The sequence below is a fragment of the Corvus kubaryi genome, unplaced genomic scaffold (genome assembly GCF_017639235.1).
Source record: "Corvus kubaryi isolate FWS band 111438036 unplaced genomic scaffold, C.kubaryi_AGA036_p1.0 37397, whole genome shotgun sequence".
Classification (NCBI taxonomy): Eukaryota; Metazoa; Chordata; class Aves; order Passeriformes; family Corvidae; genus Corvus; species Corvus kubaryi.
Genome location: NW_024581136.1, coordinates 111,711 through 127,944, shown reverse-complemented (window position 1 = coordinate 127,944; position 16,234 = coordinate 111,711). Strand labels below are relative to the sequence as shown.

At 44.3% G+C, this 16,234-nt stretch overlaps 1 protein-coding gene across 8 annotated transcripts in view; it reads right to left on the bottom strand.

The window, feature by feature from the left end:
- Positions 1-16,022, bottom strand: part of YEATS2 (YEATS domain containing 2) — a 48,541-nt gene extending 32,519 nt beyond the window's left edge. For 2 of the 8 annotated variants that reach the window (XM_042041793.1, XM_042041796.1), the window contains exons 1-9: positions 15,467-15,998; positions 12,270-12,367; positions 12,079-12,171; positions 8,850-9,092; positions 6,574-6,689; positions 5,250-5,411; positions 3,497-3,608; positions 1,951-1,995; positions 745-931 (exon numbers count right to left, since the gene is read on the bottom strand). In XM_042041793.1, coding sequence (XP_041897727.1) covers positions 745-931; positions 1,951-1,995; positions 3,497-3,608; positions 5,250-5,411; positions 6,574-6,689; positions 8,850-9,092; positions 12,079-12,171; positions 12,270-12,367; positions 15,467-15,707 — 1,297 coding nt within the window. In that variant the 5' untranslated portion in view covers positions 15,708-15,998. Of the gene's footprint in view, positions 1-744; positions 932-1,950; positions 1,996-3,496; positions 3,609-5,249; positions 5,412-6,573; positions 6,690-8,849; positions 9,093-12,078; positions 12,172-12,269; positions 12,368-15,466 lie in introns of those variants that run through there. The other 6 variants (XM_042041799.1, XM_042041794.1, XM_042041795.1 and 3 more) reach the window with 6 other exon arrangements.
- Between the last annotated feature and the right edge of the window lie 212 nt (positions 16,023-16,234).

Genomic DNA, 16,234 nt, shown 5'->3' with positions numbered 1-16,234 from the left:
GTTCCAGAAAGCAAAGCTCAATGCCAACAGAGGCACGGCTCTTCCTACTTCAAACTACAAATCCTAGCAGCATGCCCAGGGGGCCAACACTGCCTGTTCCAGGCAATCCAAGTGATCCTAAGGCCTCAACTGCTGCTCCACTGCAATGGACCCTGACTTTCCTGATCTTACAGGGGAAGGGGAAAATGAGACCCCGACGTGCAGAGATGCCATCATCCCTGAGACAAACAAACACGACTTTTTCAATCTCTATTCCCAACAGTACAGTGACTGCAGTTACCTAGGGATTTTTGTTCCCTCATAGTCAGCTCATGTTAAGCACTAACGTGTAACTGAACGCACCACTAGACCAATTCCTTAAATGTATACACAGTCCCTAAAACATTCAGAAACCTAAAAGCCCCTCTGAAAATAGTCTGCCAAAGCCAAAACTACAAGTGCTATTCAACCACCTTTTTTCCAACTACATCTGCTCTTCCCTATTCACTACATTTTAGCAAAACAGAGCCTGCTCAACAAACTTCAGATAAAAAACTGGAACAAAACCGAACCAAACTCCAAAACCAAATAATCTGTAACAATTTCTGCATTACATTTCAGAGCACATTAAGGAAAATATGATCTAGGGTGAGCAACAAGCATGTAGCACCAGCAACCTTTAAGGCATAAGAGCAATTAAGAGGAGGTATCCAGCAGAGCCAAAGTTCCAAGAACTTGCCTTTCACCTACACCCATTTGCTTTACCTTTGTCCACAGAAGCATCTGGGCTGGAGTCCCTCAATTGTTTAATTGGTGAAGAAGCTTTGACTGGTGCTGGGATACTCAGTGGCAGTGATAAAGATGTAGGAACATCAGAAAGGTCAGACTCTGAAGACTGGGAGAAGAGATACTCCTCGCCAAGGGAATGCCTGTGTAGCTCCACATCCACTACCTTCCAAAAATAGGAGAAAGGACATTAGTATTTGGTAGCTAGGTAAAGATATAAAAACCAAGAACAACGATGCCTATTTATTTTAATGCCTAAAAACCTCTCCCTTTGTTTCCCCCACCTCTACATAACATTTCCATTCATTTCAGGGACAGTTCCCAAAGGTCCATCAGTACTTGAGCTACGACAAAAATCTTGCAACATTGAATCCCCACAGTAAAATAGCATGTCTCAGTCCATGGGGAAATCTGAACTGTAAACACTGGAAGGATTATGCAGCCCAGCTCCAAGCAACCCACTAAAGAAAGGACTGCATACCCCTGTAGAGACCGGCACAAAACTGAAGCCTGCCTTTTCTGGTAAGGCCTTGAGAAACACACCACATGATCTACTCTTCAAAAGTGTTCTTTAATCACAGTAGACATTTCACATTAATGTTTTCCCCACAAACTGAAAAGCTGAAGTAATGCGATTTCACCATAAAAATTTCCATTCACTACAGTACAACAAGGGGAAAACAATATCAAGAAAATTTCAGAAATACAGTGAACTATGGGTTATTAATTAAGAGTTCATTTTCCATTAATGTCCTGAATCCTGACAGATATGGAAACTTAGAAGTACTTAATATACAGCAAAATTTCAACAGAATATTTGGATGATCCCTTGAACTTAAATTCTTTATGTGTAAGCTCTGCACCACATCAGAACGCAAATCAGAACATTTTGCACCAAAAGCTTCACAAAGCAATAAAATTTAAAGCTCCAGTACAAGCCAAGTTCTTTGTGAAGGAAGAGCTGGAAACGGTGTCCCCTGAACCAGGAAGGAGAAAAAAATACTGTTGTCATGAATAGTGACAAGGTGTCACAATCCTTTCATTCAACAAGAGAGCAAAATCTACATTCTAGAAATTGTGAAATCAAATGGGTTTGACTCTGTGCTTAGTCCCATACATCTTTTCTTTTTAAACATCTTTAAAGGAATCAAAGCACAACATCCATCCCATGACCCTCTGACTCACCGTTTCTGCGCCAAGTGTCTGCAGGCCTGTGTAGGTCCTGTCCAGCTGGGTAAGACAATACAATATATTAGCCAGGGCAAAGCAATATATTAGCTAGAACTTACAATACAAATTGTTTGAAAGAATTTTCAAACTATCTAAGTTGAGCAGCAGCGCATTCAGTATTTTGAGGCCGTAAGGTCAGAAATCTGTGGGCTCTGATAAGTGCCTTCCCTCTCTTCTGCAAAAAATTCAACCATGACCCAAGGCCCACACTAAAGTGGAAAGGAGCAAAAAAGTTGAAGGAAATGAGATTGCTGAGGGAATATTTCCATCTAAGAGAAGTCCTCAGTCAGTGTCATTTTTTTATTCCTGATGTCAATATAAGGAAATAATAATGAGAAAAACTCTGAATTTTCAACTGACCAACACAAAAGCTATGTTTAAACTACAGTTCTTGATTAAGTAAGTGTTCACACCGAGCCATCAGCTGATAAAGAGGCATAACATCCCAGAGGCATCTGTTAAGACACCTATAGAAGCAGCTGGGTTTGAGAGGAGCACAATGTGCCAGAGTGCAGGGGCACACGAGGTGCCAGCCACGGAGGAGGACTCAGCTCACTCTCACACCCTCATGGCAGCCACAGGCTCAGTATGGGAACAGCAAAGATTTGCTGATTTGAGCTCCTGTGTGCCATGGACTGGCTCATTTTTCTTCTGTAGGCTGAGCTTCCTTCACCGTCCATCACAGTGTTAATAATTTCTCCCCAGGTCGTATCTCCCCAAACACATTTTACTCACCACCTGCATTAAAAGTCCCTAAGTTGCAGGGGAATATTTTCAACCTCCTCTACTGTCTATATTTAGGGTTGCAATGAGGTACCTTATTTAGCATGAAATTCATTAATGCAGGCAGAGCTCAAATAAAACTAATGCTGCTCAAAGAAACAGGAGACTAACCCAGCTCAGGACTTAAGTCCACTCATGCCAGGGACTATTAATTAAAAGGAAAACGAGCAATGGCCTAGTTTTCCAGGACTATAAATAGCTGCATACTATAAATCCCAAGTGTTACAGGGGTGAATGAGTTGGAAAAGGGAGCTCTTTTCAAAGGGAACATGGGCTGAATAGGGAATCTCAGCCCTCCCTGCCCACTCTAACAACAAAGATCATCATTAGCTGATACGTGCCTGTGCTGAAGGAACAGAACAGACATGGTAGCCACTTTACCAGGAGGAAGAAAGCCCTAAAGCACCGTTAGGTTAAAGCCAGTGAAAACATGATGAAAATCTCAAATTGTACAGAAAAAACAGGTAAACATTGCTTCTCTGAGCAGCTTCAGCTGCTGCAAGGCTGGGTTCCCTGCTACTGCATCAACTCCATACAGCCAAGGTAAGAGGCTTTCCTGGATCTATTTTGATCCTCCAGCTCAACTATTCATATGAAAATAACCAGGAGGACACTCATAACACAGAGAGGCAAAAGCACATACACAAGCAGAGCCTCTTCTAGATTATGCAAAAGAGCTCATTTAAATGCCTTTCTCTCAAGTATTTTGTTCAAATACCTTCAAATTGTGTATGATATCAATCCTTTTGTTCTGGCTATCCTTGAAGTGTATCTGCACTCTCACTGGAAATTCTCCCCAGCCTCTCCTGGTCAGGTGAAATGGAGGTTCTCTGGAAACAAACGGTGATTACATTTTGATGCGGAAGTGGTACAGCTTTCATCTCCCTCCTTTTCAGAAAGCCAAAGACTGTTTTTCTAGCTGACAACTTAAGCTATCTTTGGGTCTAATCACAGCAATGAGAATTTTATGGCTTTGGACAGCTGAAAATATAGTTTAACTTTACACAAGGGGACAGGAAAGAAAATGGTGAAACACTGTTGGATGAGACACGTGGGAAAGGAGTGTCATATTTTTAAAAAGAAGACAAGAAAAGGGCTGTGCTATGCCAAATAAAAAACACTTGGTTAAAAAAACCCCCAGTCAGCTCACTGCAAGGTGAGCTTCCAACGCAGCATTTTGCAATCACTTCCTGCTGCTCCCTATCTAGTAGCAAAAAGGCACATGTTTCATACAACACCAAGAGAACAACATACAGACACCAAGGAAAAGTTAATCACTGTCATTCTCCAAGCTGAAAAGGAAGGATTTGTAACATTTACTGTTACTCTGTATTTCAGCTTGTTATTGTAAATGCAAATGTAGTTTCTTCAACAGAAAAAAAATGCCGAAGGTTTAAAGGCAATTTTTAGTCCAGAACATTAATGTTCACTATGATAAATGGGACTGTGACACCAGAAATCAATTAACCAGATGGGGTTAAAACAGAAGATAACCAGCACTTACAACTGAGAAAGGCACAAAAAGAGAGCAATCAAATGCAATTTGATATGTTACAAAGGAATTTGCTTTTGTCCTGTCAGGGTTGTCTTCTCAGAAACACTACTGAGCCATACCAACACTTCTTATCTCAGGTAAGTTTTCCCAGAGTTGCCTTTCAGTAGTTTAATTTTGCCAGCATTAAATTGCCATTCTGTACCTAAGCAGTCCTTCCCACACTCCTCCCTCCAGGAGGCAGCTGAACATCCTGTGGAGAATAATTTCTTTGGGAAGACACCAACTATTTTGAAGGCATCCTCCCTCAGTCTTGTCTAAGGAAGAAGGATGAAATACTGACAGGGCATTTCCCTGCAGCAGTCAAGAGAGAACCTACCCCACACCAGGGTCACAGCTTGCGAAACAGGTGTGGAATACAGGTCTGGCAGAGCACAGGGAAGCTGCCCCATTTCTGTAGCACCAGCACCATGATGGGAAAGTCCTCAAAGCATGAAGCCAACGCCACTGATCTCACTACCATGGAGAAATATTTTGGAGTGGGATATTCATGCCCAAACACACTTGTGGCATTAAAAATATGGGCAAATCAGCTTTTTGAGATTCCTCTTCCTTTTCCACACTGGAATAGGTGGGTGGTAGAAAACACTTTGTTTAGCACCAAGTCTAACGTGAGCAGCAGACAGTGTTTATGTAACACAGAGGAGAGGTACAACCCACACGAATAGCATGAAATGCAACAACTGGATGCTTTCTCTCAGAAGGAAATTTAAAAAAAAACCCAAGCCAACAAACATTTTTGGCACATTTACATAAAAAAACCTCATTTATTTTTACTACTGTTTTGGAGTAAGCCAAGTTAAGCACAGACATGGAATACTAAACCAGGAAAAGAAGTTGTTAATTTTTTAAAAAACTTGGCACTGTAAGCCTGGCAAGCATGAAGACTGGAATAGTGACTGGAATAATTCCTTATTACCTCACTTCTACCAGGTCATTAGGTTTGTAACTGGGATGGAGGAAGAACCAAACTTTCTTGACAAAATGATTTATGCTGGGTTCCCTCCGAGAGCCTCGGACGTAAACCATCCATTTATGGGTTGACTGATCATTTTCTTCTCTCTTGTCAGGGGGAATGTATCTGACAAAGAAATTAAATAACAAACACAAGATAAAACAGACAAATACTGCAAAAAGTACTTCAGGAAAGATTAGGCAAAAAAATTGGGGATGTTAAAATGCTTGTGGGAACCTTGCCCCCGGTACAGTTCTGCTCATTTGTCCTCACCCTGACAGTTCATCCAGGAACAGATACAGGTCCCATAATCTACTCTAAGTTTCTAACACATTTCCTCTATTTTAATGCACAACTGCCATATGAAATTTACCTGTTTAAACATTTGGCTCTTAATTAAGAAGACTTAGTTTTAACATTCTACCACTGTCAAATTCCTTATCCTGTCCTATTCTGAGATATCAGGAAGCAAAACCACACCAGAACACAACATCAACAACTCAGCTACCATAAATACAAAAAAATACAATTTTTCTTATAAAATTTTAAGCAGCTTCAGTCAATACTTATTTCTGGGTCCAGCCCTAGGTAGATTTTCAAGAAGCAATTCTGACTCTAAGTTTTATTAGCAAATGTCTGATATAGTCTATGCAAAAGACTGACTTGAGTAGAGCAAAGACGGAGAGTTAAAGCCTGGAATTGTCCAGTTTCCTAAAACTAATGCCTTTCTTCACTCATTTCCTAGAGGATCAAAAGTTATATATATTTACCTGTCTTCTTCCTTTACATATAAATAAAAAATGTATGAATTAATTTATTCAGACTATTCTGAATTTTTCTCATTGTGGTTGGTGGTGCATTATTCTCTTGGGGTTTTTCTTCTGTTTCAGAAACCCCCACATTGTACCTATGGACACACTGAATTAGCCAACTAATTCAATTAGCCAAGACACTGAATTAGGACAACTTGCTTTTCCAAATTTTTGGGGGAAAACTTCTGACTTCTACCTGATCAAAAAAGGCTGAAAGACTTTCCTTGAGAGAGAAACAGATCTTAAAACCTCTGTACACATATAAATTTATAAATAAAATAACTATGAAAACACTTGTTCCTTCCACAAAAAAACTTATGCTGAGACCAGAGGAGGGCTGCCTTGGGTACAGTGATTATTCAAGGGTAACAGCTCATATTGCGACAGCCTAGCAATTTCATTTGTCTCCTAAATGTAACTTTCTATTCAATTTAATCCTGAAATAAAGGACCATCCCTCAGGCTCTGGATACTAACTTGGAGACGTTGCCAACCACAATCGTTTTCTTCACATAAAGTCGTGAAGTTTCATCATTTGACAGTCCGGCATTTCGTTGTCCTGGTTTTTGAGAGCTTGAAACGCCCAAACTGTCCTGAGGGTAGGGGAAGAAAAAAAAGGCAAACAAAAACCCAAACATTCCTCTTAAACATCATTTTGTTTGGTGCAAGAAAAGTGTTGTTAAAAAAAACAAAAACAACAAAACCCTGCATAAATGAAAGACCAACAAGCAATCATCCCTAAAAATACTTAAATTGCTCTCTAGGCACATTTAAGCAAGTCAGGCATGTAACAATGCTTCCTTCCTAGCCAAGAACACACTGCATGGCTTAACTGAGCAGACATGGTGCGACATCCCATGGAGCTGAGCCACGACTTCAGCTTGGGTTTCAAAAGCACTGCCCCTGCACTATCTGAAATAAAACTGGGCACAGCTAGAATGGCATCATGGTGGTCACTAATCAGGAACAAAGCTCAGTCGCCCATGAGTGGGGCTGAAAATCTAAATCTTTCTCAGTCCCAGTCTCTGCTGCTCTGAGACACTCTGGTGTTGCCTCACGGTAAAGAATCAAGGCTGGGTTTGAGACAGGAATTCAGCTCCAACTGAACAGGGAGAGCAGCCATAAACTGTCACTGCCATCCAGGTAAACCCACAAATCCATGGCAGTACCGAGGCACAATAAATCCAACCACCCTGTAACACAACCCCAGCTATTAAGCAGTGGCCAACACTCTCACAATGCTCTGACCACCCACTATGTCAACACAAGTGGAAGTGTTGTTTGCATGGGACTGAGAGGCTTTTCTACAACCCTGTTGGATGAAGTGCCTGTCTGGAAAAAACAGGACCACCATTCTCAAGTGACCACGGAGCAGCCCACTGGATGCACCCCACTGACCACACGCCAGACGAGCGTGGGAAGCACTGGATTCACTAAGGAACCATTTCCCCTCCTCTCTTAAGTCAGGGATGCCTCAAAGTGGAGCAAGGAGTCATAGAAGGCTGGGATGGCTCCTGCTCCTCATCACTCCCTCAGCCTCCTCTGCACTGGTCAAAGATGTCCTAATGTGCTACCCCCAAGCAATACAACTGCTCCATCTATGCCCCTGGCACTGAAACAAGTTCTGCTGGTCTGGTGGTTTACAATGTAGGTGGGTCCACATTCTATATGGCTCATCTGCCTTCTGCTACAGACCCAGGGCAGAGCTCCAGCAAACTGCAGCCCTGCTATCAAGGGTGTCATGCTGTTTAACGGAGGCAGAATCACTGCTCTTTCTGCCATGTATTAGTGCAACTTATTCGGCTACGGAATGCAACCACATTCACTGATACACCCATTCCTGGCTGTACTCCTCTGGCAGGCCTGACCACTTAAAGGAACTGAAAGGAAACTGAAGAGTTTCACCTCATCTACTAAGGCACATTTCACCTGCAGACACTGAGTGAGCTTCCCCAGTGGAGCTACCTGCAGCCAACAGGTGAAGCATTTGTGTGGCTGCACAGTGAGCCACAAAGGGAGGGACTGGATCCAGGTCAAAAATAACCCCCAAAAAGCATGAAGGAACATTTACAGGATGTATTTTTACTTGGGTCAGACTGGTTCAGTTAAGCAAATGGTGATAATGCACAACAGCAAGCAGCAATATCAAGAGAAAAAACAATTCTGTCCTGTCTGGTCCCAAGCTGTGCACCCAAGCTCTACAAACTCACGCTGCCAGGGTGAGCTAATCCTCCAGTGTTACTGTTTGCACTACAGGCTGCTGAGGAGGCCAAACCCCTCCAGTGGATCAACCATTCTACACAATGCAGTCCCCATGGGCACCCAGAGCCAGGCAGCAGCATTACTTCTTGAAAACAGTGCTGAGAACGACACACATTGCTCTCCTCTGCAGGCTCTACCTCCCGACCTGACTTGCATCCATACAGCAAAGCTCTGTGCTCAGGCTGTGAAGCACCTTCTTCCCCAGAGGCTACGACCGAGAGGGTGGCAGAGCTCTGCTGACCCCACAGCTCTCCCCAGCCGGCTGAGCTCGCTTTGGGCAGGACTGAGGCAAGAGGAGGTACCCACGTTACAGACACTTCAGTTGGCCTTACAGCAAAGCCAGGCTGAGGGAGTGGGAGCAAGTGGTTGGAGAGGGTAAGAAACAGATCTTCAGCAAGGTGGGTGAAAACATGAAGAGCTCCTGGTGCCAGCACCGAGTCCTCAGAGCACACACCTCCAACAACTTGATCACCACTCGAGTTTTACTTTACCCGGCCAGCATTTCTGCTCTGTCTCTGGTCCAGGCTGTTTGTCAGCCGCTCGTCTGCATCCAAGTTGCCATTGTCTTTGTCCAGGAGAAAGTCATTGTGCTGAGAGAGCGAGTCGCTCTCGGAGTGGTTGGCAGAGGGAGTGTCTGAGCCCTGGTTTGCTGGAGACGATGATCTAGAGGGAGATTCCAAGAATTTCTTGATTGAAGGGTGATTAAGAATTGTTGCATCGCATGACCTGGTCCCCTGCAACGAAGAGGTCAGGAAGATTTGGTCACTATTTCCCTGCAGCCGAGATAAAAACAAAGCTGCGCCAGAAGAGAAAAAGTCAAAGAATGAAGAAAAAGCAAATATTTAACCATCTGCCTTGCAGGAAAAGCATATGCTGCAGAAAAGAAAAGCTTAAAATGGTTCTACAGAAACAGTGCCCCAAATTGGTTTTGGAAGGAAGAACTGCAGCCTACTCAACTACCTAGAGTGTCCCTTTGAAAATAACCTCTCCTCTTCCTGTGCAGACACCTCCAGTCTCACCACACACAGGAAGGCCACAGCTGCCCGGCTCTTGCAGGCAAGCAGGGTAGATAAGTGCATCAGGCTCTTTAGCTTTGATACTCACTGGCAGTCTTGTCAACACCTATGAAGCAAGCTACACCCTGTCTGTTCCCAAAGCTTAACAGGGGATAAATAATAATGTGCTTAGGCATGCTTGCAAACTTTCCTCAAAACGGACACCTTAGAGCGAATCTTAGATCCTCCTAAACCTGCACAGGGGAGGACAGGGCAGGCTAGTGTTTAAATCTCTGGTTTTTTCATTACCATGACAAAGGCCCTTCTTTTTCTCCTGCATTTGCTTTTTACTTCAGAAGTAGAAGAAAAACATTCATCAACTCAAAACAAGTGTCCCTTGGCCACTTCTTGACCGAAGCACCAGACCTCCCTGTCACCTCGGTTCCACGATTAACCAAGTCAGCAGGAACACCCCTCTGCAGCAGCAGAGCACTGACAGCCTCCCTCCAGTTCCAGCAGCCACAGACTCACACCAGAGTGGCACTGGCAGCTTCTCTTACAGGCAGTACCAGCTCAAAGAGGCTTCTTCTTCCCTGCCCAAACCACCCGGATCAGCCAGGCTGGAACAATTATTCATGGGACACGTCACAAAAGAAAACAAATCAAGAAACGGACCTGGGATTTATTTGTTGCTTTTTTTGTTTTGTTACTGTTTTTGTTTGTTTGTTTTCCTTTGCAGGTTTATTTTTAATCCACATTAAGTTCCCTGACTCAGAATTCTGCCAACATGATTGAGGGGGAGGCAGACACCAGCATCACTACAGAGCAGCAGAACTGCCCTTGAGAGGTGGTAGCAAGAGTGGAGTTTTTAAACATTGTCCCACCTTGGCCTTTCAAGGATCATTCCAGAACTTCCTTTCCAACTGTCCATTATGTGCACAAGTGAAGCGATTACCAGATCTCAACTGCCAGCTTAGGAGAGTTAGATCCATATATCCAAGGGCAGGGACACACACACATCCTGTCCAAAAAAAACCCAAAGCCCAAACCAAACCCACACCAAGAACATCTTTTGTTTTACCTCTAGTCAAGTAAAATGACCAACATCTTGTCAAATAAGTTGTGGGGAAACATAATAAACCACAATCATGAGCAATCCCAAGCCTCAAACTCAGCAGCATTGGGTTCGAGAACTGTATATATTTATGAGAACAGGTCAGGAAGCTGCAAATCATCTTCCCAGAAGTTCTGAATTAAACTACAAAGACTCCTATTCTACCAGAAGCAGAAACAAGACAATCTTTCACTGCCTGGTCAAACATACATGAGCCACAATTAAAAACAGACAATGAAGAAAACTGAACATTGAAAATCAGCAACAATTTCAAAATAAAGGAGAAACTGATTTAACCTGTGTGCAAATCAGGGCTTTTAGAAAAAGATTAAAAATGCAATTAAAGATACACCTAGACTAGCCATAAGCTCATAAAAACTAAAACTAAATAAAGCAAGGAGGCACCAGCAAGTTTTGTGAATACCTCAAAACAATTACAAAATATATTATTTCTGGAAAGTGTGAAAAAAGCGAACACCCTCCATGGCAGAACAAGAAGAACAAGGAACAGTACAGCTCCTGCAGAGACATGATGACAATGGATAAAGGCACTTTCAAAGATTAGAACTTAGGTCACATTCTTCAGCTGCCTACACAAAAATCAAAGGGGGCAGAGAGATCTCTAAGCCTCCCAAGGCTACCACAACCTTTTCCAACTCCAGTTGCTTAACTCAAGCTCAGAGAGGGAAAAACAAGCTGAACCTTTTTGTTTTTACCTCACTCCAAGTCCTCTGAAAAGCAAAACAGAAAAACCAGAAGTAGCATTGAGAACAAGTGCTTGGAAGAGAAATTCTTATGGGACTAGAGTGAAAACCATGTTTGTAGCACCTATCTACAGCTTCCAAAAATCACTGGAAATCAGATCAACTTGAATTGAAAAGACAGTAACAAAATGCCTACATCAGTAATGAACTACATGTCATTTGGGAGCCTGCACGAGTCATGAACACTCTGCAATTAGCAGTCATTAAGGGCAGAGTGCTCAGAACTGGGGTTTAACTAACAGGGTTTGAGGTTTTTTAATCTTGTGAATTTTTAATCACTCTGTGACATCTCCTTGATTTATCTCCTGCTTTACTGCTGCCATCAGTCTGTTCACCAACCCATCAACAGACTGACTGCCAGGGCAAAGGGAGGATGGTTTCACAGCACTGCCCAAGACTCAAGAAATCTTGAAATCTTTATTATTTTTCTTTTTTCCTGAAAAGTCCCCAAACGCATCTGTTGCCACTCTCCTCCTGTGAAATAGGAAAACATATTCCACACTTTTCAGGGCTTTGCAAGGACAAACTGTGCAATGTCTGAGAAACAAGGTGCTCTCAGGGAAAAACTGAGGATGAGAAAAAAAATGCAGAGTATTTCAGAAACCAGAACCAGGGGCTGCTGAACAATTTCTCAACTGCTTCTTGAAGACTCCTCTTTGCCAAGCACCCGAGGCCCAGCAGGTGATACAAAGGTCTCCTCTCCCACTGCCACCTCATTTGCAGTTTGTATTCCACTGTTTCATTAAATCACATCTCAACACCAAACACCAGCTGAAAAACCACTGAACTCCACGCCTTCCTTGGCAAAGATTCCCTGAAGTCTTATTATTCCCAAAGTAGTTTTTACCTCTCCAGCTTTGAGGAGACCAGCAGAGGCATAATAGTTAGCCACAATGCAGGCACGCAGCTTGTCCATCATCCTTCTGGCTTCAATCAGGCGCTGCAAAAAAGGAAAGAGAGTAATGACAAGCACTGCAGCAATCCCCCAGGCCCTGAACACCAAGATCTTAGGTGTTTATAAGAATAAAAGCTTTATACCTGATCTATAACTTCAATTTCATGTTCTTTACTCTTCATTTCGACAGCAAACTGTTCCTTTATAATAGTCTCAATCTTCTGCACAGTAACATCTCGAGCTGTACAAGGCCATGCATGGAAAATAAAGAAGGAGGAAGTATTTACATTCCTATTTTTGAGGCTCTATTTGAAAATAGAAAGATCAGAAATCACTACAGAGTGAGAACTGAAGGGATAGTAAGTCCAGCACACACACACATAAGGGGGACGGATCATTTTCCTGCAAAAAAAAGTTACGTCTTAACAAAAACCACATGTATCTTTAAAAGCTGGCTTACGTGGAGAGCTATTTTCTCCTTTTTAGGTCTGAGATGACAAATAACAGAAAATGGGAAGAACAGGGCCAGTTTGTTTACTTCTGCCTCAGTAAAGCTGTAAACAGTAAAACTCCACTGTGCTGGCCCAGCGCAGTCGCCGCTGCGATAGCGCCGGAGCGAGCTGGAACACTACAGACATTTTTCTGCTCCCCTTGGCCAGATTCACATCCAGGAAATTTACACCACCTCACACAGCAAGAATAAAACAAACTCCTATTTATATGTTCAGCCCTGGCATGAAGTGCAGCCTGCTCTGGAGTGCCTACAAGCTGTTTATTACGCACAAAGGAAACTACATTATCAAAAGCTGGTCTACCTCTTACAAAATCCTCTTCCAGCACAGCAGTCAAAAAAATTTAGCCTTTCAGAAGGAGTTTACTAACCTTAGTGGAAAGTATGTAGTTTAGGATTTCAAACTGTGCAAATACCTTACAGCAAATTAGTGGCTAAGAATGGAACTGGTGTATTATCATATTTTTCTAGGACATGTGTAAACATAGGAAGAACTGTTCTTTTTGCTCGACACCTACTGTAGATTTTAATACTGACCTTCATTTAAGCCACCTCCATTACATCAAGGGGTTTCAAACAAGTTCTGTTTTTATCAAATTCTACATAAGAACCTGGAAAAGCAGGAATTACACTTCTAGAAGAAAGCCTGGAAAAGGTGCTCCAGCCTATGTCAGAAATAGAGTGACCCCTCTATAAAGCAGATCAGCAAAAGAGTCTGGTTTTCCCTGGAAAAATCTCACATTGTTTCTACATGAAATAGGAGGCAACAGCACCAAGACTTTGGCTTGAGCTTCAGAGGAAGTGTATGTCTTCCTAAAAAGTACGTATCTGTTTGAAGAGATTTCTAATATTCCCATAGAGAGGAGGAAGAAAAGCAAGTAAAAGCTTTGCTGGCATCTTCCAGATAGCATACATAGTTTTACTGTCTGATCAGGTACCTACAACAGGAGTGAGGCACCTGATGCCTCTATATGCAACCAGGGTATCCTAAATAATTTTCCTTCTTTCCACATAGATATATACACACACACGCATATATATGCATATATATATGTGTGTGTTTGTGAGTGTGTGTATATATATATATTTATTTTAGGACCAGAAGTAGTTCAAGCCTACATTAAAACACAATTATGGTTAAATCTCTATGACTAAGGCAAAATTAAAAACCAGAGGGATATAATTTACCTCCAGCCATGAGCACCATGACGAGGAAATTCTCATGTAAGGCTACACTTAAAATAAACCTGAACAGATTAAGGCATGAGAGGTATGGTTCAGAGAGGGGTAACTGCATCTCCTCCCAAGGCTGATGCCATGCCACGCCAGCATCATGACAATTTAAGCACTTTAGGATTTGTGGTTATATTACAGAGGCTTTCAAGAACACTTTATATTCATTTTTTTCGCAGCTTAGTGTCAACCACAGTCCCTCATTAGGATCATGTTAGTGAAATTTGTGTACTTAAGGAATTCTAGTATTGAAAGCTGGAGATCTTCCATGAGAAGAAAAAAGAAGCCAATTTGGAGGAATCTCCTGAATGCAAAGTTCACTTTGGCAAGGACAGTTTTCCAAGGCCCTGAGACTCTGCCTGCTCATCATCAAGACCTTCTGCAAAGTTGTTTCAGAAGCAGACTAAAAACCTGCCTGCAGTCCCTGGGACATGCCAGAACAGAGGGTGGTGACTTCTGGCAGCCAGGCAGGGCAGGCAGCTGGGAGTGGTGACATGGCCAGCTCCAGCACAGCTGCACTGGGCCCCCACTGGCAGGGCCCCTGCCCCACGTGGCAGACAGGACCTGCCCACATTCAACCCAGAGTTCAGCCTCCTCAGACTTGCCCAGCTGTACACCATCCTCCAAAACATCACCCACGAAGCTATCCTATGTCCCTCTCCAACTGGCAGCTCCGGCTCTATTCCTGGATCTTCTTCAGAGCCCACAGTCAGCCTCAGTTTTCTCACCTCCCTGTTTGTCAGTTCTTCTCATCACGATCCTCTCTCACTAGCTGTGCTATGCCAAAATTCACTAGCCTACTCCCTGCCCCCAGGGCAAGAAGCTCTACTCTCATTTGCCCAGAGAGACTGCAACCTGTCCCAGGCACTCTGCCAACAGGCTGGTTCCCAAAGCAAGCACATCCAAGCTTGCCAAACGCAAACCTACTTATCCAGCCACTCACTCCACTACACTTCTTTATCCACCTTTCCTTCAGTCGTGCTCCTCTTCCTCTTCTCCTGCATGTTTCAAAGCCCTTTCCTACTCCCTAAATTATTCTTTCTACACTTCATCAAAGCAGCTCGTTTCTGCCTCATCTGCCAGTTCTTGCAAACATTCGTTATCTTCCAACAGCCAGTGCATGTACTGCAGGGTCGTGGGTCTCTTTTACCCCTCCTGCAGGGTCATGGAATTTTTTTTCTCCTCCCCATGCTGTACTGTGACCTCTGTCCCCCCAAATGTAAACAGCCTGCCAATCTTTCCCAGAGCAGACTCCAGCCACAGAACAAATGCACAGGCTGGAGCACAACTCAGCACAGGAGGATGGACTGTAAATACTTTAGGAAGCAACAGGAACCAAAGTGCTGGGGCAGTGGAGAGCTTGTGCTCCATCTCCTATCATGCACCAAAGGCTGCATCCTCATGCCTTACTTATGGTCCAGATAGCAGGTAAGGATGACTCCACATATGATACATCTTCATTTGGCTACACAGAGGTATCACTACCTGCCTTGCTCAACATCTGTCCTTTGTCCCTTAACTCCTATCCCAGCCTTTTCCTGACCGGTTTACAGACAGCATGCACGTCCACAGAATTTCCCATTCCACAGCTCCTACCTGACTGTTCGGCTGCTTTGTGCCGCTTGTTGGGATGTGTTATGGTGATCTCCTCATAGTCGGGGTCCTTCTCTGCGATCACTCTCTTGATCCCAGACATGTTCTCTACTCCACTGACAGGAAATATAAAAGCATTAACGTTTCCCACAGTGACCTTCTGGGCAGGCTTCAACCTCTCACCATGGGGAGGCCTGTGATGCAAAAGAGCAGCGGCACCTCTCTGGTGGGGGCTAGTGATCATCGCACGGGTTCACAGCTGGGAGCTGGTTCTGTTCTGCACAGCCCAGGAGCTTCAAATGCCTCCTGACGCCTGTGGCTCACCACAGCCTGGGTGCCCACAGCCCCAGTGGGGCTGCAGTGGCAAAGAGTCCCCGTGCCCCGGTGGCAAAGGGCTGCCAAAGAGCCCCGTGAGTGATGCTCGGGATATCACCGTGGTCTGGCGCGTGACTACAGGAGAGCGGGCTCCCTCCACGCAGGCACCACCGTCCCTGGAAGGGGGAATGCTGGGCACCCCGGTGACTGGGGCCGGCGGACGCGTCCCGGTGCCTCGGCACGAGCCCGGGGCTCCCCGCTGCGGGGTCACACACCGGCTGTCCCTCGCCCAGAACCGCTCAGCCCGAGCCACGACCCTTCCTGTGAGGGAGCAGCGAGTCCCCTCGAGGCAGGAGCACCGCGGGACTCGACCCGCAGGCGTGAGGTGGCGCGGAGGCCGCCGGGGGGGCGGTGTCGGCGGTGCCGGTGTCGGGGCCGCCCGGGGCGCGGAGGGCG